Source organism: Stenella coeruleoalba (genome assembly GCF_951394435.1).
Source record: "Stenella coeruleoalba genome assembly, chromosome: 3".
NCBI lineage: Eukaryota > Metazoa > Chordata > Mammalia > Artiodactyla > Delphinidae > Stenella > Stenella coeruleoalba.
In genome coordinates, this window is record NC_137148.1 from 100,742,575 (window position 1) to 100,767,706 (window position 25,132).

Below are 25,132 nucleotides of genomic sequence, written 5' to 3' on the forward strand. Positions count from 1 at the left end.
CGGGCCCAGCCGCTCCACGGCATGTGGCATCCTCCCAGACCGGGGCACAAACCGACGTCCCCCGCATCGGCAAGCAGACTCTCAACCACTGCGCCACCAGGGAGACTGAACTTTTTACTTTAGATACTTTTTTTCAGTTCTGAAATTTTCCTTTTTTTTTTGGTAGTTTCTGTTTCTTTGCTGTGAACATCTTTCTTTTCATTCACTTCATATGTATTTACCTTTATCTCATGGAGCATAGTTAGAAAAGCTTTTAAAAGTTTGTTTGATTAATACTTCGAACATCTGAGCTGTTTTGGGTTGGGATCTGTTGATTGTCTTTTCTCTTGAGATTTGGTCACAGATTCATTACACAGGCATTAAATTATAGCAGTGAGTTGAGACTGACTATTTTTAAAGTTGCGTTTAGTTTTTACAAATTTTGGTGTTTTGTTTTTTCAAAGTTATTATCAAGCAAGGTTAAGAAATGCAAAAAGAAATCGAATCAGGTGATTTTAGATTTAGAAATTGTGAAATAGTAAAATGTGTAGGTAAAAAAAAAAGACTGTTATAGCAATTTTAATATACTTCTCATTAAATAGACAAAAAAATGGTACTTAAGGAAATTTATGTAACCATAGACAAGTTAGTGTGCAGGCAGAACTACAATCCAGAGCTTTGATCTCCAGGAAATTTTGGTATTCAAAAATAAAATCTTTGTTCAAAATGAAGTTGAGGGTACAGGTATATTATATGTAGGTCCTTAATGCCTGTATCTTATTCAAAACAAGTACAGTTCTCCCTCAGTATCCACAGGGGATTGGTTCCAGGACATCCCACAGATACCAAAAATCCCTTTTATGGAAGTCTCTTATATAAAATGCCATAGTATTTGCATATAATCTATATACAATCTCTCCCATATATTTAAAATCATTTCTAGATTATTTATAATACCTATGTCAATGTAAATGTTTGTAAATAGTTGTAAGTACAAGGTAAATGCTGTGTAAGTGGTTGCTGGTGTGTGGCAAATTCCAGTTTTGCTTTTTGGAACTTTTTGGAATTTACTTTTTTAATATTTTTAATCTTCAGTTGGTTGAATCTGTTGGAACCCCAGAAACAGAGGGCCAACTGCTGAAAACATTTATTTTTAATGAGTAGTGTCAGGAAACCGGGTCACATGTGTAACTATTTCTCTTATATAATGGCATATTAAAAGCATCTTTCTGTGTCAGTAAATGCCACTCTGCTACTACATTGTTTGAAAAATAGACTACTTTTTAGAGCAGTTTTAAGTTCACAGCAAAACTGAATGGAAGGTATAGAGATTTCCCATATAATGCCCCTACACATGCATTTTCCTTCATTATCAACATCCTCCACCATAGTGGTACTTTTGCTACAATTGGTGAAGCCACTTTGACACATCATAATCACCCAAGATCCATAGTTTACATTAAGGTTCACTTAGTATTGTACATTCTCTGGGTTTGGACGAACGTATAATGATATATGTTCACTGTTACAATATCATACAGAGTAGTTTCACTGTCCTAAAAATCCTCTCTGCTCTGCCTGTTCATCCCTTCCTTCCCCCAACCCACTGACCTTTTTACTATCTCCATAGTTTTGCCTTTTCCACAGTGTCATATAGTTGTAATTATACAATATGTGGCTTTTTCAGACTGGCTTCTTTCACTTAGTAATATTTAAGTTTCTTCTGTATTTTTTCATGGTTAGAAAGCTCATTTCCTTTTAGTTTGAATAATATTCCATTGTCTGGATGTACTGTAGTTTATTTACCCATTCACCTACTGAAGAACATCTTCATTGCTTCCAAGTTTTTGCAATTATGAATAAAGCTGTTGTAAACATTATGTGCATGTTTTTGTATGGGTATAAGTTTTCAGCTCCTCTGGATGAATACTAAAGTTCACGGTTGCTGGAATGTATGATAAGAGTATGCTCATCTTATAAAAGTACTGCCAAATTGTCTTCCATAGTGGCTGTACCACTTTGCATTCCCACCAGCAGTGAATGAGAGTTCTTGTTGCCCCACATCCTCATCAGCATTTGGTGTTGTCAGTGTTCCAAATTTTGACTTTAATAGGTATATAGAATGTACCACTGTGAGGTATAACGGTGTCTCATTGTTGTTTTAATTTGCATTTCTCTAATGATATATGATGTGGGGCATGTTTTCATATGCTTATTTGCCATGCGTTTATCTTTGGTGAAGTATCTTGAAGGTTTTTGTCCTGTTTTTAAACCGAGTTGTTCATTTTCTAATTGTTTAATTTTAAGAGTTCTTTGTATATTTTGGATCACAGTGCTTTATCAGCTGTGTGTTTTGCAGATATTTTCTCCCAGTCTATAGCTTGTTTTTTCCATTTTCTTGACACTATCTTTTGCAGAGCAGAAGTTTTCATTTTAATTTTAGTGGAGTCTGTCTTATCAAGTCTTTCTTTCATGGATTGTGCCTCTGTTGTATCTAAAAACTCATTATGAAACCCAGGGTCATCTGGATTTTCTTCTATGTTATCTTCTAGAAACTTTATACTTTTGTGCTTTACGTTTAGGTCTGTGATCCATTCTGAGTTGATTTTTGTGAAGGGTGTAAGGTCTGTGTCTAGATTCTTTTTTCACATGTAGATTTCCAGTTGTTCCAACACTATTTGTTGAAGAGACTAATTTTTCTCCATTGTATTGCCTTTGATCATTTGTCAAAAAATCAACTGGCCATATTATGTGGATCTATATCTGGGCTCTCTATTCTGTCCCATTAATCTGTTCTTTTACCAGTACCACACTGTGTTGATTATTGTAGCCTATGGTAAGTCTTGAAGTCAGGTAGCTTCAGTCCTCCCATTTTGTTCTTCTCCTTCAGTAATGTCTCTTCTGGGTTTTTTGCTTCTCCGTGTAAACTTTAGCATCATTTTATCGATAGTCACAAAATAACTTGCCGGGATTTTGATTGGTATTGCATTGAATCTGTGGATCAAGTCAGGAAGAACTGACATCTTGACAATATTGAATCTTCCTATTCATGAATATAGAATATCTCTTCATTTATTTAATTCTTTAATTTTGTTCATTAGAGGTTTTTAGTTTTTCTCATATGGATATTGTATTGATACGTATTTTGTTAGATTTATTCCTAAGTATTTAGTTGTTTTGGGTGCTGATGTAAATGTTTTTTTTTTTAATTTCAAATTCTGTTTGTTTGTTGCTGGTATATAGAAGTGATTAACTTTTGTATGTTAACCTGTATCCTACAGCTTTGCTATAATTGCTTATTAGTTCTGGGAGCCTTTTTTGTCAGTTCTTCTGGATTTTCTACTTAGAGGATCGTGTCATCTGTGAACACAGTTTTATTTCTTCCCAATCTATATACCTTTTATTTCCTTGTTTTGTCTTACTGCATTAGCTTGGACTTGCAATATGATGTTGAAAAGCAGTAGTGACAGGGAGGATCCTTGCCTTGTTCCTGATCTTAGTGAGATAGCTCTGAGTTTCTCATTAAGTGTGATGTTAGCTCTAGGTTTTTTGTAGCTATTTCTCAAATTGAGGAGGTTCCCTTGTATTCCTAGTTTACTGAGAGCTTTTATCATGAATGGGTGTTGGAGCCACTCTGCTACATTTTTATGTAGCTGTGCTTTAGGGTATTTCAAACCTTTCAGTATTATAGGCAATCTGGTTGACAAACTTGTGGCCAATTCTTACACATATTTGTAATTATTTTCTTAGAATTCAGTTAATAGATAGTCATTGAGTGTTTGCGGCCAGGAACCTGATAAAAAGTAATAAGCAAAATAAGACATTCTTCTTTCCTTATAGAATTTGTAGTCTATAAACAGATAATAATTATAATATAGTATGGTAAGAGAAATTATGGCAAAAGAAATAGATATGCTGTGGAAGCATATATATCACTCACCTAACCAGACTCAGCTAGAGATGAGATTGAGGTGGTCAGGAACATCTTCTAGACGAAGCTTATAATAAAAGCTTATTTGTTTCCAAATTTCTTCAAGAAAAAATGCTAAGGTAAATAGAGGCATACCTTTGTGAGAGTTTGGTCTATAAGCATGAGCTATGAGCTCCTGAGAGAAAAAAAAACGCTTTTTAAAATTTTCCCATAAGGAATTTAAACTGTTTTTGAAAGCTCTTAAGAAATGTCCTCATGCTGAAGAGGATAGTTTACTCAAAAAGCTGATCAGAAAATCTTATGAATTAGGAGTGGCCTTAAAAGATTATTCATCCTTGGGGACTTCCCTGGCGGCGCAATGGATAAGACTCCACACTCCCAGTGCAGGGGCCCCAGATTTGATCCCTGGTCAGGGAACTAGATCCCACAGGCATGCTGCAACTAAGACCTGGTGCAACCAAATAAATAAGTAAATATTAAAAAAAAAAAGAAGAAGAGACATGTCTCAGTGTTCCCTGGACAGTGTTTAAAAAAGAAAAATTATCCTACAAAAAATTTACTAATCTTAAAACAAAGTTGATAATTTACCCTTACTAAAATTAAGAACTTCTATTCATCAATACCTACCATTAAGTAAGTGGAAAGGCATTAAGTACGGACTGGGAGAAAAATATTTGTGATACATATCTCACAAAGAATTTGTATCTAGAACATGTAAAGAATTACAAATCAATAGGAACAATAGAAAAAAATAGGGAAAATATTTGAAGAGACCCTTCCCGAAAGAAGATATCCAAGTGTCCGTTAATCATATGAAAAATTGCTCAGCATCATTATTCATCTGGGAAATGCAAATTCAAACCACAAAAGATACACTCTACACCCTCCATAATCGCTAAAACGAAAAAGATGGAATATAGTAAAGTGTTAACAAGGGTGTGGAGCAACTGAAATTTTCATATATTACCGGTGGGAGTATAAATAACCACTTTAGAAGAATGTTTAGTGATATCTTCTAAAGAACATTCACCTACCCTATGATCCAGGTATTTCACTACTAGGTACATACCAAACAGACATTTGTTCACTGTTTGCTAAAAGATATATGTACTAGAAAGTTTATACAGTGCTATTGGTAGTGGTATAAAACTGATAATGAAATTTGAAAACCCAAATGTCCATCAACAGTAGAATGGATCAATTATGATGTATTTACACAGTGAAATATTTACGGAAACGAAAATGAGTGTCCTATTATTACATATAATAATATAGAAGAATCTCATATATATAACATTAAGATAAAAAACCAAATACACAACAATATATTTTGTATGATTCCAGTTCCATGAAGAGTGAAAACAGGAAAAACAAATCCATGTTGGTAGAAGCCTGGGTGGAGAGAGGGTAAAGAATGGGAGGGAGCATGAGTGGAGCTTCTAGAGTTGATGATAATGTTCTCTTTCTTGATCTGGGTGCTGATTACACAGGGATGTTGGGTTTGTAAAAATATCTAGCTGTGCACTTTTGACGTATTCAACTTCCTTTTTGTTATTTTTTTTTAAAAAAATAGTATTGGTTTTAATTATTACTGTAAGAAAACTGTGATAAAACTAAAAGCTTTACAATCTTCATTCCATTTTGCTGACCTTTGTACTTTAAAAAGTACAAAAATAGTCCCTTAGCTTAGTTGAAATGTAAATATTTGGGGGAGGGCATATTTTTAGTTTGAAACTATAGAAATTTTAGAATAATTGTAGTCTCAATTTAACTACTGTTAAAGCTTCCTCTTACAGTAAAGTAAGTAGTTGGAACTTCTTACTCATGCAACATGTTTTCAAGATATGATATTTATTATTATGTCATAATATTATATACTATGTAAATCATTAAAATTTGTTTTTGTTAATTATAAGTCAACATGGCAAATTAGTGTATCTAACTGGGTGACTAGAGAAGATTTTATTTTTAAATCTTAAGTGACTTCTTGTTAAGAAAGGAGAAAGTGAGTAAAAGTATGTTTTTGATTCATTCTTACCCTCAAAGGAGGAACTATAAATAGCTGTTAGTCTTCTTTTCTTATCAAGAGAATATTCTATTTCTGTAGTGTATAGAGATATAACAGACAAACATAGCAATCCATTGTCAATTATTGTTTTTTTAACAGTCAAGTCCATCATCTCCAGATCCAGCTAGTCTTATTACAGAAGATATTAGTACGAACTCCAATGGTCCAAAACCTGCAGAAGTTGTGCTGGATGATGACAGAGAAGACCTTTTTGCAGGTAATTATAAGTACCTTTATTTAAAAAAAAAATAATTGTCAATTATAGCATATATTCTGTTAGAAAATATTCTCTAAAGCAGAACTGACATTTTGTGTAAAGTATTAATGGTAGCTCTTCTTGTTACCAACTGAGGAGGATAGGAAATTTCAGTTAATTTGCTTTGTGAAAAATAAAGACTGTTGAAAGAAGCACAAATGTGATCCTTTCTGGTTTTAAGCATTTGAAAATAAGTCACACTAATAATTTGATTATTTTGATCAGTACTTGGACTCAAACAAACGGTTGTGGCATTCATACTTTGAGAAATAGCAAGTGATTATATTTTCTTTTTACTTACAAGTTGTCACAAAGCAAAATTAAACTCTGGACTTAAAAACCACTTAATTTAGGGACTTCCCTAGTAGCGCAGTGGTTAAGAATCCGCCTGCCAATGCAGGGGACATGGGTTCGATCCCTGGTCCGGGAGGATCCCATATGCTGTGGAGCATCTAAGCCCGTGCACCACAACTACTGAGCCTGCGCTGTAGAGCCCGCAAGCCACAACTACTGAAGCCTGCATGCCTAGAGCCCGTGCTCTCCAACAAGAGAAGCCACCGCAATGAGAAGCCCGTGCACCGCAAGAGAGAGTAGCCCCCGCTCTCTACAAGTAGAGAAAGCCTGTGTGCAGCAATGAAGACCCAATGCAGCCAAAAATAAATAAAATTTTTTTAAATAAAAAAATAATTTAAAACAATCTCTTAATTTATAGTCTACATATATTTGAAATCTGTTTTAATAAAATGCTTCAGTATTTACCACATGTTCCATTTTGATTGAATTTTAGGTGAGTAAATTGATATTTCAGGAATTTATTTTTGATATGGGGGCAGGATTTGGTGTAGTCCATTCTACCTTTTAAAAAATTGGACTCTTTAAAACAGTTATCTGTTTTAAGATTAAAATTTAGGTACAAATTAATGTTTGGATATTAAAAAGCAAAATCTTCCTTAGAATTAGTGACACAAATAATTAAAATAGTAAATCTTTGTGTATTTAAGAGCTTAATTTACGTAAACTGGCTTTCATGAGTTAAAACTTAATAATACATCCTCAGCTTTTATAGTGGTTGAATATTCAAACCATCCTGTATTTTTTTTGGCTGCGCTGGGCCTTCATTGCCGCACGAGGGCTTTCTCTAGTTGTGGCGAGCGGGGGCTACTCCTTGTTGTGGTGCTGTGGCTTCTCTTCTTGTGGAGCATGGGCTCTAGGCGCATGGGCTTCAGTAGTTGCGGCACACGGGCCCTAGAGTGCACGGGCTTCAGTAGTTGCAGCACACAGCCTCAGTAGTTGTGGTGAGCAGGCTTAGTTGCTCCACAGCATGTGGGATCTTCCTGGACCAGGGATCGAACCCGTGTCCCCTGAATTGGCAGGTGGATTTTTAAACACTGTGCCACCAGGGAAGTCCTGGCAGGCAGATTCTTAAGCACTGCACCACCAGGGAAGTCCCCTACAAATATGTTTAAAGATACAATCCTCCATCACAGAGGTCCATATAATTTCCTGCTTGATATATGAAAAGTTTTCACTGCAGATAAATTCATGTATTTTATGAATTCACGTCAGAAAGTTAAAAATGTGATACCAAATTCCAATCATTTTCCTACCCCCACCCCCCTTTTTTTGTAGGTGCCTTACAACTTAGAGTATAATGACAGTTAACCAAAGTTGTAATACTCCTTTTTCTTTCCTTTCATGGACTTTTTTCCAGGCAGTCCTTAAAAGTTTTTTCATGGCATTTATGTTTTAATCTGAAAGATGACACAAGTTCTTTCTCTGCTAAGTAGGTGCTAATCTAAAATTGTGCCTATTCCTCTAATAGTAGAGGGTCATACATAGAACACTTAGATTATCCATTTTATTAAAGGATCTTTCACCTTTAAGTCTCAGAATTCTGTTAATGAGTGTGCTGAAACTAAAAACAGAACTGTGTGTGTGTGTTTGTGTAAGGAAAGAGGGTTTTCTTGTTTACAGTGTGCCCAGCTGATCAGTTTGCCACATGCGGATTATACAGTGATATTTGCCCACTAAGCTTGATTAGAAAAATCTTTTTTTGTGTTTTAGTCTACCTAGTGCAGCCTATACTAAATATAATGATACAAATATGGTCAATGTCAGTGTTTGTTTTGTTTGTCTTTGTTTTTAAGGAGGGACATGGACTAAGCAGTAAAAATAGTTATTTGTTTCTTTTGTTTCTTTTGTTTATGCTTTATCTTTCATCTTAAACTCAGCTGCATTTCATAATGACATCATTAGGTGTTCTAAGACATGTATCAGAGGAGAAACTATAAGTATTGCTCTAGTGATTTAGCCATTTGGTTTTAAAACCATAAGATTAGATGGTAATTGGTATGTATGCTCATGTATTTTGGGTAGCATTTCAAATACTATTATGTCAGAAGTGGTATTAGAAAAAGTTCAAGTGTGACTTTTGTTACTGTTACTAGCTTACTTACAGAGTGTTCACCAAATATGGGTGACTACAGAGCCCCTTTCCACCATTACTTACATCCTGCACTAAGCTACACTGAACATACTAGGAAGCTGTCCTAGAAGAATAAGGGAAGGTGAGCAAATTGCCAATATTGAAATTGTCCTAGACTTTTAGAATTGTTTCTGCCAGGGTATTTAGCTTATTTCACTTACACTTTTCAGCAAATGCTACCAAATCTAAGTTTAATGAGTATTCCTTTGTTTAAAAAATTCTCTGGTGTCTGTGGTATGAGTGAAATATTACTTAGCTGACATTGACATAATCAGTTTATACTTATCTGCAAAGTATCTCTTCCAAGGAAATGCTAATCTTTGTACTTACATATGGGGCATTTTATGGAATCTTTAGGTCTGGTTTTAATTAATTTTTGTTAATTTGTAGTAAGATCACTTTTACTAAAAAAATTTTCATGGGAAGAATTTAAAGCAAATTGTACATTGGTCTGCTGAAACTAAATTTCTATCCATTTTATTTTCTTTTTAAAAAAAATTTTTACTTATTTTTTTTATTGAGGTATAGTTGATGTACAATATTGTGTAAGTTTCAGGTTACAACATAGTGATTCACAATTTTTAAAGTTTATACTCCATTTATAGTTATAAAATATTGGCTGTATTCCTTGTGCTGTAAAATATACCCTTGTAGCTTATTTATTTTATGCATAGTAGTTTGTACCTCCTAATCCAAGAGGTAAGATACCACTTCAGGTAAATAACATGTTACTAGTGATATACTTTTTGAGGTATTAAAATGACTCACTATCATTACTACCTTCCCAAACCTCAAGGAATGTAGGAAACTCAGGTTAGAAACGGCTGATCTGATCCTGTTTCCTTTATACTCCTGCCTGCCTTTTCCTGGTAGCATTCTATAAACCAACAGATTATCATTTTGGCCCCTAATTGTAATTTTCACTTTTCTGGCTTTGCTTTTAGCTTATGCTGTTATGGTTGACTCCTGAACAGTATGAGTTTGAACTGCTCGGGTCCACTAATGTGCATTTTTTTAAATTAGCAGATACTACAGTACAGCTTAATCTGAGGTTGACTGAATCCAAGGATGTGGAACCTCGAATACAGAGGAGCCACATATATGGAGGGCCCAACTATACGTTATACTCAGATTTTTGACTGTGTGGAGGGTCGGCAGCCCTAACTCCTGCGTTGTTCAAGGGTCAACTGTATTTCATTTTCGTGGAATGCTTCCCTCATTTTTTCTCTAAACTCATTCAGATCTTCTCAATTCAGTTTCATAAAATATTCCTCATTTTCCCCAGCCTAAATTATTCTGTCCCACTTAACTCAAATTATAGCGTTTATTCTTTAGTTCATACAGCAATTAAATGTCTTGTAATTTTCTTTTTCTCTTGGCTGTTATTTTTCTTTTATTATTATTTAATATTCCACATGCTTATGTCTTGTTTTCCCAACTAGATTATAAACTCCCTGAGGGCAGGTATGATATTTTACATTTCTTTATGGTTCTCCATTGCATTTAGCACATGTTACATAGCTTGTAGACATTCAGTTTATCGATTTGATTTGTTTTTAAATATATTTAATTTTAGATTTTTCAAATGAACGAACACTTTAAATGAAAACCTAAGCACCTGTTTGTTTTGCGTCGTATTTGTGTATTCAGCTAATATCCAGTAATCTTTAGTGGTTAATTGCTTTAGATTACTAACATTGTGGACTTTCCATAACAAAGTTTTAATCCCAGTTGGGATAGTTCTGGGCAGTTTTCTGCCATGAAATTTGTGTTCATATGTATAAAAGAATAGTAATGTTAGCCTGAATACAAGATTTTGGAAGGTAAGTTACCACAAGTATTAGATATATTACAGATCCAAACACAAATGAATGTGGAATTATCCACGTCATTGCTTTCCTACTGGCTTTATCCCTACCACTAGTATAGACAGTTATGCTGACTTACTGGGATTTTTCCTAAAATCAACAAAGTCACTGTTGGTTTTAAAGTTTTGATAAACAATTAAGGAAGGATTCATAAATTATTTATAACAGTTATTTTAAAATAATATTTTGATATTGTGGATCATATAAAAATATTTTTCATAATTTATTGACTGCTCTGTAGACTATTGGGAGTTTGTTACCAGTGTCCTCAACTAACTTGTTTAATTTTTATCTAGAAGCTACAGAAGAAGTTTCTCTGGACAGTCCAGAAAGGGAACCTATACTCTCCTCAGAACCTTCTCCTGCAGTCACACCTGTGACCCCCACGACACTCATTGCTCCCAGAATTGAATCAAAGAGTATGTCTGCTCCTGTGATCTTTGACAGATCCAGGGAGGAGGTATGGAAAAATGTTTATATTCTAAGTTAATATGTAAATAATACATTTTTTGTCCCCCACCCAACATTTCTTTACTGTTAGTCATTTGTAATCAAAGCCTTTTAGTAATGTTTGGAAAAGAACACTGAACTAAAGAGGTCAGGTGATTTGGCTTCTAATTTTATCCCACCCCTTTTTCATCCAGTAACTTGGGCACATCACTGTCCTTCTCAAGTCAAGCAGTTTGTCATTTGTGATCTCATGATGGTAATGTGTGCCTCTCAGTGTTCCTCTCTTGGTCAAATAAGGTAATGTCTGAAAGTGCTTTGAAAACTTAATCACAATAAAGTGGTATCTTGAGTAATTTTATTTGATAAAAGTATAATAAATGTTAATGGTGATGTCGGCAGAGTAAGAGATGTGTTGTGAGTGGAGAGGAAGCATGAGGACCTTCTAAGGTGTAATGATGGTGTTTTTTCTTAATCTACATTCTGGTTACGAAGATGTGTTTACTTTGTAAAAATCATTGAGCTCTTTACCTAGGATTTATATACTTTATGTGTGTTACAGTTCAAATAAGTCTTACTTTTAAAAAATCTGTACAGGAGGGCAACTTTGAAAAAAATTATCATTAGAAAAACATCCCTTTATTTTTGGTAGCTTTAGACTATTAATATTGCTTTTAAAATTTGTAAGATTTAAGTTTCTGTGTTTTCTTCTTGAAAGTAACAAAAATTTCCCTCAGAACTGCTATTAATAAGGATTGCTTATTTACAATGGATGAAAAGTGCTTCTCTGTAGTCCCGTAGGTTTATCATTTTTCCTACTTCTTTTTTCAGTGAGCTTTATAGTGCTTTCATTGGCTTCAAGAAGAACATGTGTTTACTAGGTAATTGGTGAAATCATGGTGCTCAAGTTGCTTATAATTCCTGCAAGTATATAGGATTCTACTGGCAAAAGTAATGGCTACCTCCTGGTTTTTAAAGAGGAGAGATACAACCTTGAAAAATACTAATGTTAAAAAAAATCAAGGAATTAATTATTTTCATAATCTGAATCTGAAGATTGAGTATATAGAACAAAAACATTCCACAATATTCCTACAGAAGACTACAACGTTTTCTATATATCTGAGGAGTTGGAGGAAAACAAGATTTTCTGTTCCTTCTCCCAGTGATGCTTTTCCTGTTGTCTTTGTGTGTGTGTGTATCTTTTACATAGTCAGGAAATGTGAAAGCTTTTATTGTTTTTCATAAATGGAGTGCTGAGTGACTTTTCAAATTGATGTGACAGTGACCCTAATAAAAGATAGATGGTAAAAATTATAGTTATTAGTATTATGACAGTAATATAAAATGGAATCTTTAATAACAAAAAAAATTTTTCTAGATTGAAGAAGAAGCAAATGGAGATGTTTTTGATATAGAAATTGGTGTATCAGATCCAGAGAAAGTTGGTAAGTTAATATTTATTGTATTTTGTACTTGCTTCTTTTTGATAATTAGCTTGGTTGTTAATGTGCTATTTTTCTTAACTAAATGCATTATTACAATATTAAAATGGTGCTTTTATTTTTAAACTCGTGGCAGCTTGTTTTGTTTTTTTCCCCAGCTTTATTGAGGTATAATTGACAAATAAAAATTGTGTGTATTTAGGATGTACAGTGTGATGATTTAATATATGTTATAAAATGATTACTACAATCAAGTTAATGTATTACCTCATATAGTTACCTTGTGTGTGTGCATGTGGTTAAGCTTATGATTTTTAATAGTTTGACTTTTCTTGTAGGTGATGGCATGAATGCTTACATGGCTTATAGAGTAACAACAAAGGTAAGTCTTTTGCTCCTTTAAAAAAATATTGAGCCCTCACCATGTGTAGTATGAGGATACTACAGTGATTAAGGTGTAAGTGATCACTGTCTTTACAAAGGTTATCATCCAGTAAAAGTTGCATATAAATAGCTACAATGAGTTCTGAGTGGTTTGGTAGGTAAAGTATTCCGGGAGAGTATGCGGGAAGGGATCTAATCTAGGCAAAGGTAGGAGAAGTGATTTGGGTGGGAGAGGGACAAAGGGATTTGCTTGCGTAAAAGCCAGAAATCAAGAAAGCATTGTTCTTTCTAGGATCTGCAGGAAGTGATGCCAGATTAAATTGTTTGGCAGTAAGCCTTCCTATATTATGAACAGCCACATTAGGAATTCAGCCTTCATCCTTAGTATATATAATGGAGAGCCATTGAAGAGGTTCAAACAAGAATGTGGTACAATTGATCTTTGTTCTAGAAAGCTTTCTCTGACTCAGTATGGATTGGGAGGATCAAAGTAAAGGTCAGGATTTCGAGTTAAGAGGCGGTTGCAATCCTTAAAGGGATTGTAGGCCTTCAAATCTTAAAGAGAGAGGATCTGAAACAGTCCTAGCTGTGAGAAGCGATTCTTAATACTAAGGAATTAGTTCTAGGGATGAGTGAAATAAATGGCTTCTTGTGATGTATAGGAGGTAGAATCAGTAGAGCTTGGATGTAAGGAGTGAGGAAGGGGGGATGCCTAAGTGTGTGTGTTTTTTTTTTAATCTTTATTGGAGTATAATTGCTTTACAATGTTGTGTTAGTTTCTGTTGTACAACAAAGTGAATCAGCTGTAAGTATACATATATCCCCATATTCCCTCCCTCTTGAGCCTCCCTCCCATGCCTGGGTTTTTTTGTCCCCGTCCCCCCCCCACCGCGCGGTATGCGGACCTCTCACTGTCGTGGCCTCTCCCGTTGCGGAGCACAGGCTCCGGACGCGCAGGCTCAGCGGCCATGGCTCACGGGCCCAGCCGCTCCGGGCATGTGGGATCTTCCCGGACCGGGGCACAAACCCGTGTCCCCTGCATCGGCAGGCAGACTCCCAACCACTGCGCCACCAGGGAAGCCCCTGAGTTTTTGTCTAGAGGAACTTTGTGGTTGTTGGAGTGATCCTGGAGAAGAGGCAACACAAGGAGAGGAGCACAGTATGGAGTCAGATTTGTTAATTCATTGAACAGATACTTATTTATTAAATACCTTGGGGTCAGGCTCTTTTCCAAGGACTACAGTATAGTAGAAATGCCCTTCACTCATGGAACTTATGTTGGAGCAGGGAAAAATATGGTGAAATTGAGGTGGCAGTGAGATTTAAGTGGAGGTTTCCCTTGGGCTATGTATTATTGGACTGAAGCTCAGAGGAGATCTGGGCCAGAGGTAAAGATTTAAGAATCATTAGCATAAATACAGGTAGAGTCAATGAGATGAGTTAAGGGTAGAATAAAGCAAACATTTTCTGTCCTCTTAAGTTTCTGTAAAAAAAAAAAAAAAATTCTATGATTTGGGTGTTTTTCAGTTGTTAGAAATCTTTACATCACATTAGTTAGCTACTCTGCATTTTTTTCAGAGTAGATCAGTGTGTGTGATATGTATATATGCATGTTCACAATTATGTATTACATTAACTTCTAAAAAATTGTTTAGTATTCAAAATTTGAAATACCTCTTCTTCACTTGTAGACTTCTCTTTCCATGTTCAGTAAGAGTGAATTTTCAGTTAAAAGAAGATTTAGTGACTTTCTCGGTTTGCATAGCAAGTTAGCAAGCAAGTATTTACATGTTGGTTACATTGTGCCACCAGCTCCAGAAAAAAGTATAGTAGGTAAGTATGAATTTTTAAAAATTTATTGTTGTTACTCTTACTAGTTCAGTTTTAACTGTATAGATGTGTATATTCCATGATCATTCACTACCATGACATCTCAATATCTAGAAATACTGGATTTAAGTATTGTTTTTGATAGTCATTCATCAACTGAAGAATGTATAGCTAAGTTTTATTTTCTAACACTTGAGGATTTGATTTATATAATGTTGTTAAATATTTGACAAGGTGAAAGCAACTAAAAACCCTTTTAGAGTCATTAGAGTATCTTATTATTGAGTAACACTTAGAGAATATTCAATATTATTAGTATATTAACATTTTTCTAAGGGTTTGGAGGTGTTTTGTGCTTAGCTATACATTGTACAAAAAGATTTGATCTAGCCTTGCTCACACAGGAGCTATTTAAACTCATCTTAGTTTATTACGTACTTCAATTTAACATTTAAAAACATTTCTACTTTTACAGGTAATAAAGGCTTACTTAGTTAAGAATATGCAGAATATTACAAAAGAGGAGGAGAACCTCCATTTTCCCACCATTAAAAAACATCTGTCATGTCTTAAAATTTTGTAGTATATTTTCTAAGCTTTTCAGTCATAGGTTTTTATTTATCCTTTTTTTTATATACATGATTATTATTCTGAAAAGTATTCAAAATGAATTTTACTTATCTTTAAGTTATTGTTTTTACTTTTTTAAACATTTGATTTGAAAAGCAGTTTTATCCATATCTTTTATGATTTTTGAAACCTGATATATTTAAATGTATTTATTATATTCTTTCTCTTTTTTAATTTTTTTTTTTTATAAATTTTATTTATTTATTTATTTCTGACAGCTTTGGGTTTCTGTTGCTGTGCGTGGGCTTTCTCTAGTTGCAGCGAGCAGGGGTTACTCTTCATTGCAGTGCCTTGGCTTCTCATTGTGGTGGCTTCTAGTTGTAGAGCACAGGCTCTAGGCACTCGGGCTTCAGTAGTTGTGACATGTGGGCTCAGTAGTTGTGGCTTGTGGGCTCTAGAGCGCAGCCTCAGTAGTTGTGGCGCACAGGCTTAGTTGCTCTGCGGCATGTGGGATCTTCCCAGACCGGGGCTCGAACCCGTGTCCCCTGCATTGGCAGGCGGATTCTTAACCACTGCACCACCAGGGAAGTCCCTATTATATGAGAATTTTTAAATTGTATTTATTAATGCACTTAAAAATAATAAACTCGGGGCTTCCCTGGTGGCGCAGTGGTTGAGAGTCTGCCTGCCGATGCAGGGGACACGGGTTCGTGCCCCGGTCCGGGAAGATCCCACATGCCGCGGAGTGGCTGGGCCCGTGAGCCATGGCCACTGAGCCTGTGTGTCCAGAGCCTGTGCTCTGCAACGGGAGAGGCCACAACAGTGAGAGGCCCGTGTACTGCAAAAAATAATAATAATAATAATAAACTCATTACCTGTTAACAAATTAAAAAATTTTTGTGAAAAATAATTTTTATAAGACAAAAAAATTTATTGAGTGGCTTGCTTTTGTTTTTTACATTTTTGCAAAATCTCTTTAAATTGTGGTTTAATAGAAAATAGCTGTATTTTCGTATCTGTTTCTACACTCTACCTGTTGTGATACAACACATCATATAACTTTTGGAAAACTCCACTGAGCGCTCATGAAAGAATGGGAGCAAAAAAGACACAAATAGCAGCTTAGTATTATGAAGGTCGATTTTTGTATATATCCCCCATCAGCCCAAAGGGTCTCAGAAACCTTACGAATATGCTACCCATACTCTGAGAACTGCTAGTCTAGTTAATAATGTTATTTCTCTGTCCTCTAAACTGTTGCAGTGGTATCTTTTGGCCTCCCATTATCTATGTAGTGAGCTTGAGTTTCATTTATCATAAATTGTTATTAATATCCTTTTTTCTTTAAGTTGTACAGCTATTTTTATATATCAAAAGAGAAAAAAACAAAAAATAGTTTTTCTCATTTTGATGGCTAGATGCACTAGTTTAGGCCTTAAACATTGAGCCAGAAAAAAAAAATTTTTTAACTAAATTCTTATGCCCAAGTTTGTTGTGTTTCAAACTAATATTTTGCCCTAATAATCTTCAACCTTCCACAAATTATTGAATTAAAAGGAGATTGAAAGAATTTGAGGCAACCACATAAAATGCAGTTTAAAAAAAAGATATAAATAAAGAAATTAGCAGGAAAAATAATTGTAGTTAAATAAAAGATGAAGCCAAGTTAAACAGTTTCCTCTAAACGTGTGCATAAAGTCTGAACTTCAGTTATTGAAGGTGGGTAACAAGTTTTTCTGTGAAGTTCCTGGCAGAAAATCAAGTAGAGAAGCAGTCATTAAAAAAATTTCATATTGTCCATCAATTTTTAAAAATAAAAATGAATATATTGTCTAAAAAAAATTTTAAATATGAGAGGCCCTTTTAATTATATACCCAGTGGTTTTCAAGTAACAAACACAGTGGTGTAATAAGAATAGTAACTTCTCTTTCCTGGGAAGCTGTAACTGCCACTGAAGGAAGAGGGGTCTTTTCATTAGCATATAACTGTTACTGCTTTTATAGAACCTTAGTTGACTAAAAAGCACTATTTTTGTGAAGCTTTTAAAAAAGAGCAACAAAGAAGTTGAAAAGTATTAAGGAGTAACTGCTTACAGTTAGTTTTTATTTACCGCAGTGGCGCATAATGGTTACTTACCTCTAGGAAGTAGCATGAGCAGAAAATCACAGAATTTAAAAAAGCAAAATATTATATAGTGGTAAGGTTTTTTTTCACAAAACCAGAATATGTGAACTAACATCCCACACCTAGTAGTCCACTCAAGGTAGGTAATTTTAAGTGTTTGAATGAGTTTTCCTTTTCAAACTATTGTATTTCAGAGGAATTATGTTAAAACATTCATAGGTGATAATATCGTTTTTCACCAGGTGTACCAACCTGAATAAGAATTACATGGTTTTACATGATCTATTTTTAAATGGCTTTATTGAGATATAATTCACATGCCATACAATTCATCCATTTAAATTGTATAATTCATTATTAGCTTTTCATATATTCAGACTTGTGCATACCTCACCACAGTCAGTTTTAGAATATTTCTATTACCCCTTAGCCATCATCCTCTAATTTCCTCATCCACTCCCAGTCCTAGGCAATCACTAATTTACTTTCTTTCTCTATAGATTTTCCAATTCTGGACATTTCAAAAAACAGGGAACCATATAATACATGGTCCTTTGTGACAAGCTTCTGTCAACGTAGCATAATATTTTTAAGGTTCATCCATGTTGTACATATGTCATTACTTCATTTCTACAGAATCGAATTTTGAGAGTAAAAAGAACAGGGAAAGAAGAAAAATCTGCAATCTGATAGTAGTGTTAAAATTGAAATTGCTAATACAGAAATGATTAGCATGATTTTTATTCTCTAAATTTGAAGAGTTCTAAATATCTCTGTGAAAGAGCTCATTATTTCAAACTGTTATAAAACCAGCTATGATAAATAAACATGTTCTTAGAATCTGCAACAGAGGAAATACTTAGCATATTAATGGATTACACTTATTTTTATTTTTCTAGTCCCCAAAGTAAAGAACGTTAATTATTGCTCATATGAGATGAAGATATCAAATGTGCTTAAATTTACTAATTTGAACTCCGTTATGCATATTGAAATGCAAACACATTTTAACTTACCAAGAGTTTAATGTATGTCAGATAGAGTCCAAACAGTTATAGGTTAGAAAACTATAGACACAGCTCAACCTCTGCTTTAGCTGTACTCTTTTAAAACTTACCTTATAAGTGCTTGCCAAGTACAGATGTTAATTTCTCAAAACTATGATACTAGTTATAATTTTAGCTTTTTTGTCAAGTTCAAATTTAAAATATATTTTAAATTATGCAGAAATGATTATAAAAGAATGTTTCTCAGTAATAGAAAATCATGAGTCTTCCAATTTTTTCAAAGGCATGACCAAGGTCAAAGTGGGTAAAGAAGATTCATCATCCACAGAATTTGTAGAAAAACGAAGAGCAGCTCTTGAAAGGTAATTCTAATCAGCTGTGTTTTATTACTCTAATGTTTTTACTTCAGTAGTATAAGTCTAATTCCATTAAATGGCACAAGTATATTTTAAGTATTAAAATTCTCAAAGTACCACTTGATTACTCTTATTAAGTGCTATAAGCTTTTATTAAGAAAATTGATTCATTCAGAAGTACTGTATACTTGTTCCATTTTTATTCTCATTATAGTCTAACAAAGTAATACCTATTTTCATCTGAATTATTTCCTTTGAATTATTACTTCAAATAATACTGAAATGTTATTAAATACAATGAAAAATTAGGTTTGTGCTCCCTCCTTCAACTCTTTATAATTGATTTTGACTTGAGTGTACAGAAGTATTAGTCATTGCTCAAGTTGACTGTATAGTTAAAGGCTGATAGATATATATGCTGTGCCTTGCTTTAGACTTCTTGACCTGACACATTTCCTATGGCTTTGAAGACTTGTGTTCATTGTGGCCTACTAAACGGGAAATGGATGGGAGGAATCCCACTCCCAGAATCTTAACATTTCTTCCTTGCTATGCTGAAAATGTGAGAAAACAAGTTCAAAACTGTCTTAAAGCCCAATTTGTAGTACATAAGTTGGTAATTACCTGCACTTAATACATTTTCTAATTTCATAGTTTTTGTTTGTTATTTTAATTGAATGTGCTTATTTGTTCTCTGTCTTATTTTCTCTCTTGGCTTAAAATTAGTGGTTGGCATAGATAGGACAGATTTTAGGAAATAGTATATATATCTATAGGGTACAAATTATTTTGTAAAACTCTTTTTGAGGCAGTGTATTTCTGGGTTTTAGTAATAAATTGTTTCAATTTTAAGAAAATACCACAGTAAAGTCAGGTTTGAACAATTTGCAATAAGAAAAGCTAGTGTGCAGCTTAAAATCTTAAAGACTTAAAAGATGAGATTATGTCTATGAGACTCAGCAGTTACTCAGGAAAAGGATTTAAATTGCATTGAAAGAAGTTTAATTTAGGCATTAAAATTGATTCTCTTGTGAAAGAGGTCATAGAATGAGTGTTTTTAAGAGTAAAGGTAGATAATGTGCTGCCTTGATTTTGCTTAGTCCTTCCTGAAAGTATAACCATGACCTTTTGAGAAGGCTTTCCAGTCCTATTTTTCTGTGAGTAAATTTGAAATATTTTGGATGGCATTCTTGATAAGGAAGTTAATGAAGATTTATTGTACCAAGGGCATATAATTTGATTCTACATTCACCTTTCTTTTAACTTGAATGCATTGCATAGTACTTAAACCATATTTCATTCACTGTGTAACACTGAGGAGAGTTTTAAGGAAATATTGAAGCTTGACCTAGTGCATATGTGAAGATAGTTTCTTACTGATAAATGTTACTTGTTAAATACTACCTTAGTGGAATTTGCAGTAGTGGGGGGGGGAAAAAGGAAACAGTGTACTGTGAGTTCATTTTGTATTAGAAAAGATAACTAAAGAAAATATAGGTGTAAAGATACAGAAGGAAAGGAGGTGGAATGATTTTTCTCAAGTGATTTTTCTGTGGCATTTCTTAAAATTTAAACATTAGAATAGGCATATTTGTGGATATATAACCTAGTTGGATCTGGTGGGTCAAGGAAGTATTTCTTTGTTTACACTCTGGTATTCATTTACATATTTATTTGTTTGTACAACTTAGAGAATCCAGATAACTATCTTGAACAAAAGGATAAACATCTGGTATTGAAATATGGGAAGAGAAAGGGAGTGGTTAAGAACCCAAGTAATTTCCCTGTGCCACACTCAGTAAAGTAAGCAGAAATTACTTCTAAGGATCCCGAAGATCGCTCACTTGATTTTCTTAAGAGTGCTTCATATCTTACCTACAAGCATATTGAATTTATTTTATAGTAAGGATACACTTCTGTAAATATAAACTAAAAAATGTAAAGTAGCATTATACAGTGTGTAGGGTTTTAGAATCCTTTCTCTGTTGAAGCCTGCACTCAATTACACACTACACACTATCTGTGAGGCCTTGGACAAGTTATTTAACTTAAATTCATTGTTCCTTTTCTCTAAAGTGTAAGTGTATCATAACAAGCACCTGAAAACCCAACTGGCAAAGCCTAAACAGTTAGTGTCGGTTGATTAATCCATTCGTTCATATCAGGAAGTTTGGAGGTAGGCAGATGTTTAGTATTATCAGATCCATCAGGAAATCCTATTGCTTCCTTCTGATATCTGGACAACCATTTTTTCACCCGTCCACTACTAGTCCAAATGTCTGAATTAACTGCGGTAGACTCCTCATTGGTCTCCTTGTTTCCATCCCTGTACCTCTACTCTTTTTTCTAATATAGCAGCCAGGGTCATCCTTTTAAAACATGAGTCAGATCATCTTCCCACTCCTGTTCGTCCACCCACCCAGTTTCAGTCAATAAAAGCCAGAGTCCTCATAATGACCTATAAATTCTTACATGACTTGCACTGCTCACTCTGTTACCTACTTGATCTCCTATCCTCCTTGATCACTTTGCTCTAGGCCACACTCACCTTTTTGCTGCTCCTCGAAGATCCCAGGCATCTTCCCACCTTAGGGTTCTACCCCCTACCCTGCCCCCACTGCCTAGAAAGCTTTTGTTCCCAGGTATCTGTGTACCTAATTCCCTTGCCTCTTTCAGATTCAAACATTCAGATGTCACCTTGCCAGTGAAGCCTATTTTGATTATTGGTTTCATTCTGACCTATTCTGTTTACATCGCCATCAACCACACCTTACACACTTGATCCCATTTACTTGTCCTTTCTCCACTTGTCCTTTCATTTTTCCACAGCATTTGCCACCTTATCACATACTACATAATTTTTATGTTTATGATTTATTGTCCGTCTTCTGTTAACTAAAATTAAAGCTCCAGGGACTTCCCTGGTGGTCCAGTGGTAAAGAATCCACCTTATAATGCAGGGGACGTGAGTTCAATCCCTGGTCAGGGAACTGAGGTCCCACATGCCACAGGGCAACTAAGCCCACATGCCACAACTACTGAGCTCATGCGCCTCAACTAGAGAGAGCCCACATGCCACAAACTACAGAGCCCACGCGCTCTGGAACCCACAAGCCACAACTACCGAGCCCACGTGCCCTGCAGCCTGCGCGCCACAACTAGACAGAAGCCCACGCGTCGCAGGGAAGGATCCTGCATGCCTCAACAAAGAACCTGCGTGCCGCAACTAAGACCCGATGCAGCCAAAAATAAATTAAATAAATAGTAAATAAATCACTTAAAAAATAAATTAATTAAAGGTCTACTAGAGAAGGAATCCTGTTCTCTTGTTCACTGGTACATTCTGAGTACTCAGAACGGTAACTGATGTGTAGTAAATGCTCAATAAATGTTGAATGAACAAATGAATGTCATCAAAGACCCAGGCTCTTTCTACCTGTCTATTCTCTCATTCTTAGCACACATGTCTGAGTCTTAAGCGAGAGAAATATCTTTAACTCTGTTCCTCTCAAGCATTTTGTATAACCTGCTTTATTTTGTTTTGGTAAGTAAGTAGGAATTTGAAAGCCCTAAGTGATTCTAAATGTACCAATAACTTTTCCTTAGCACAATTCTCAAGAACAACTACTGACCACCTCTTGTTGAATCTGATACTTATTTTTCATCAGTTCCATTGCATCTTCCAACTTCTGTCTTCCTTCAGTGTCTCTGCTTCTCTCCATACCTCTTTTCGTGTACTTTTCTCACATTCTTTTCCTTTTTGTTCTGTATCCTTCCTTTATATATCTACAACCCTCTCTGACCTTAATTCTGAATTGATGACTATTTACAAATACTTTTTTTAATGGTTAATTGCTCTTTATTTTCATGTAACCCTTAAGAAGAAAAGTTTTACCATCTCTTTTTCTAGAATATCATTTTCCAAAATGGATTCCTCAGATTGCTAGTATGTGGTAGGGTGAAAAAAGGAAATCTGTTGTCAGTTGAGGTTTATAAATGTAGAGTGTAACAAAGTTAAACCAGGTTTTTTTCCTGCAGTACTTCTCACAGCATTTAATATGCTGCTGTTCATTATAGGTCTTAAAGAAAGGAATATGTATGTAATATATTTCAAACTTTCTTGATTGTAGAACCAGTCGTTTTCATGGAATATTGTATGAGACTAGTATTCTGCAGAACTCACTTTAAAAAGCTATTTTAGAATATAAATAGTATTAGGTATTTCCATTTAGGTAGAAATATTAGAATATTTCTTAAAGGTTTGGGTACTAGATGTTTTGTCTTCCTGCTTGTTCATTTTACAAACATCTGAGTGCTTGCTATTTATCAGCTGTTGTGTGCACTCAGATGAACAACTTACACAGACTGCTTTAAGCAGTGCACAGTCTAAGTAACTAAATAACTCACCTAGAGTAGTACTGGAGAACTTCAGTGTTAAAATTGTAAGTAAAATTCCAGTGGGAAAATACCAACATTTCTTAAACTTACAGGATTAGTGTTCTACTGCATCTCTTTTATACCTTTATAAAGTAAGCCTCAAATACTTTTTAAAACCACAGTGTAGATTGCATTGTACATATCTATTAAATGCTCTGTTTCTGTTATAATGACTTCTTGTGTGGGCTGTTGACTTAAAGTGAAGTTTAATATGGTGTGTATTTTATTTAAATATACAAAAACAGAAGTTAACATTTAAGCAGCGATTAGTCATTTTAACCATTATATATAGTGTTTGACTTTAGAAAAGATTATCCCTTTTTTTAGAAACTATTTTAGGCATACTTTATAATCTTGTAAAGAGATAGAAGTCATCACTGACTACATTTATGCTGCAGAAATAAAGGTATATTAACTGTTAGGTAAAATATTATAATTGAAATATTATTGCATGTTACTAATCTGGGGAAAGAGCAATTTTTTAAAAATGGGATTAGTTAAGTAATCAATGATCATCAAATAGTGAACCTTTTTTTTTAATGAAAGATTGGTAATTTATTATGAATGTCAGGGCTATACCTTTTCTAGTAAAGGAAAATTACTAAAGTTAGGCTAATAGTGATTTAATAATGATGTTTCTCTTTTTATTTTATGTGATGTCATATAAGGAAGACATTTATCAAAAATAGCAGAACCTTAAAAATAAAAATATTGAAGAAAATTTAGTCCTTGTCAAATAAGGACCAAAACTTACTTGATAATTAAAATCTGCTGCCAAGAAAAAAGAAATTGGTAGGCTGCTCTCCATTTTGGTAATGATGACAATTTTAAAAAAAAAAGTTTAACTGGACTACATAGTAATATATATATTACTAGAATATGTATAGTAATAACTGGAAATATAATGACCCACCGAAAGATAGCATTATTTGATGAATTTACCTATATACCCTTTTATAACTCTAATACTTCGCAGTGAGAAGTTTGATAAGTTATTTAACCTCTCCCCATTCCTACCCCCACCCCCACCATGTCTCTTTTTACATAATTATGAATTTTCAAAAGATGAACGAAAAGCTTTTTAATCATTAAATTGCTATAAGATTCTACATAATTAGAGTGAAGGCAAACTGATATGATAGGAGGCAAACAGAGGACATCTTTTTTTTTATTTTTTAATTTTTATTTTGTTGAAATAAGATTTAAAATAAGATGGTACTGATAAATAAAGGAGCATTTTATTCTTAAACCTAGGTATCTTCAAAGAACAGTAAAGCATCCGACTTTACTACAGGATCCTGATTTAAGGCAGTTCTTGGAAAGTTCAGAGGTATTATTTCTACTTTAAATTTTTATATGTAAATGTTCTCATTTATGATTATCAGTGTAATAATTTGTATAAGAATAGGTGTTCAGTAAACAGTTGCATTAATAGATGGAATAAAGCAAAGATTTTTTTTTGCTTAATGCTTTAATTAGCTTTAATTACTTTAAATTACTAACAAAATATCTTCTTTGCGTTGATAATTGTAGGATGATCATTCCCTTTCTTGAAAAATTAAAACCAGATTTAAAAGAATGGCTTATAAATAGTCTAATTCTGAATTCCCTAAGTTGTTGCTTAGGCATTGTGTTGAAATAAGTTTATTCAGACCTCATTTTAGAGATAGTTGAATAATGTGTGTTTGTGTGTCTACATTCTAATCGTCTTATTAAGGTTTTGAGGTGCAAATTTATGATTTGAAAGAGCTTTAATTATAACCATGCTGCTCTTTATATTTGGCACATTTTATCCTCTAATTGTTACCGTTTGAGATTTGTTTTTAAATTTACTTGAACCCCAGAATTGTTAAAAAATTCAAAATCACACAGTCCTAACTAAACATAAGGAGATTTTTCTCAAGACTTTCTTCTTTTTTCCTTATTAACAGTTTATTTCTGCTA

General features: G+C 34.1%; 1 protein-coding gene across 1 annotated transcript in view; it reads left to right on the forward strand.

Moving 5' to 3' along the window:
* SNX2 (sorting nexin 2) overlaps positions 1-25,132 on the forward strand; it is a 55,622-nt gene that overhangs the window by 15,888 nt on the left and 14,602 nt on the right. Inside the window, exons 2-8 of the mRNA XM_079916642.1 lie at positions 6,078-6,195; positions 10,884-11,047; positions 12,416-12,482; positions 12,818-12,861; positions 14,555-14,696; positions 18,679-18,757; positions 24,443-24,518. Coding sequence (XP_079772768.1) covers positions 6,078-6,195; positions 10,884-11,047; positions 12,416-12,482; positions 12,818-12,861; positions 14,555-14,696; positions 18,679-18,757; positions 24,443-24,518 — 690 coding nt within the window. The remainder of the gene's footprint in view (positions 1-6,077; positions 6,196-10,883; positions 11,048-12,415; positions 12,483-12,817; positions 12,862-14,554; positions 14,697-18,678; positions 18,758-24,442; positions 24,519-25,132) is intronic.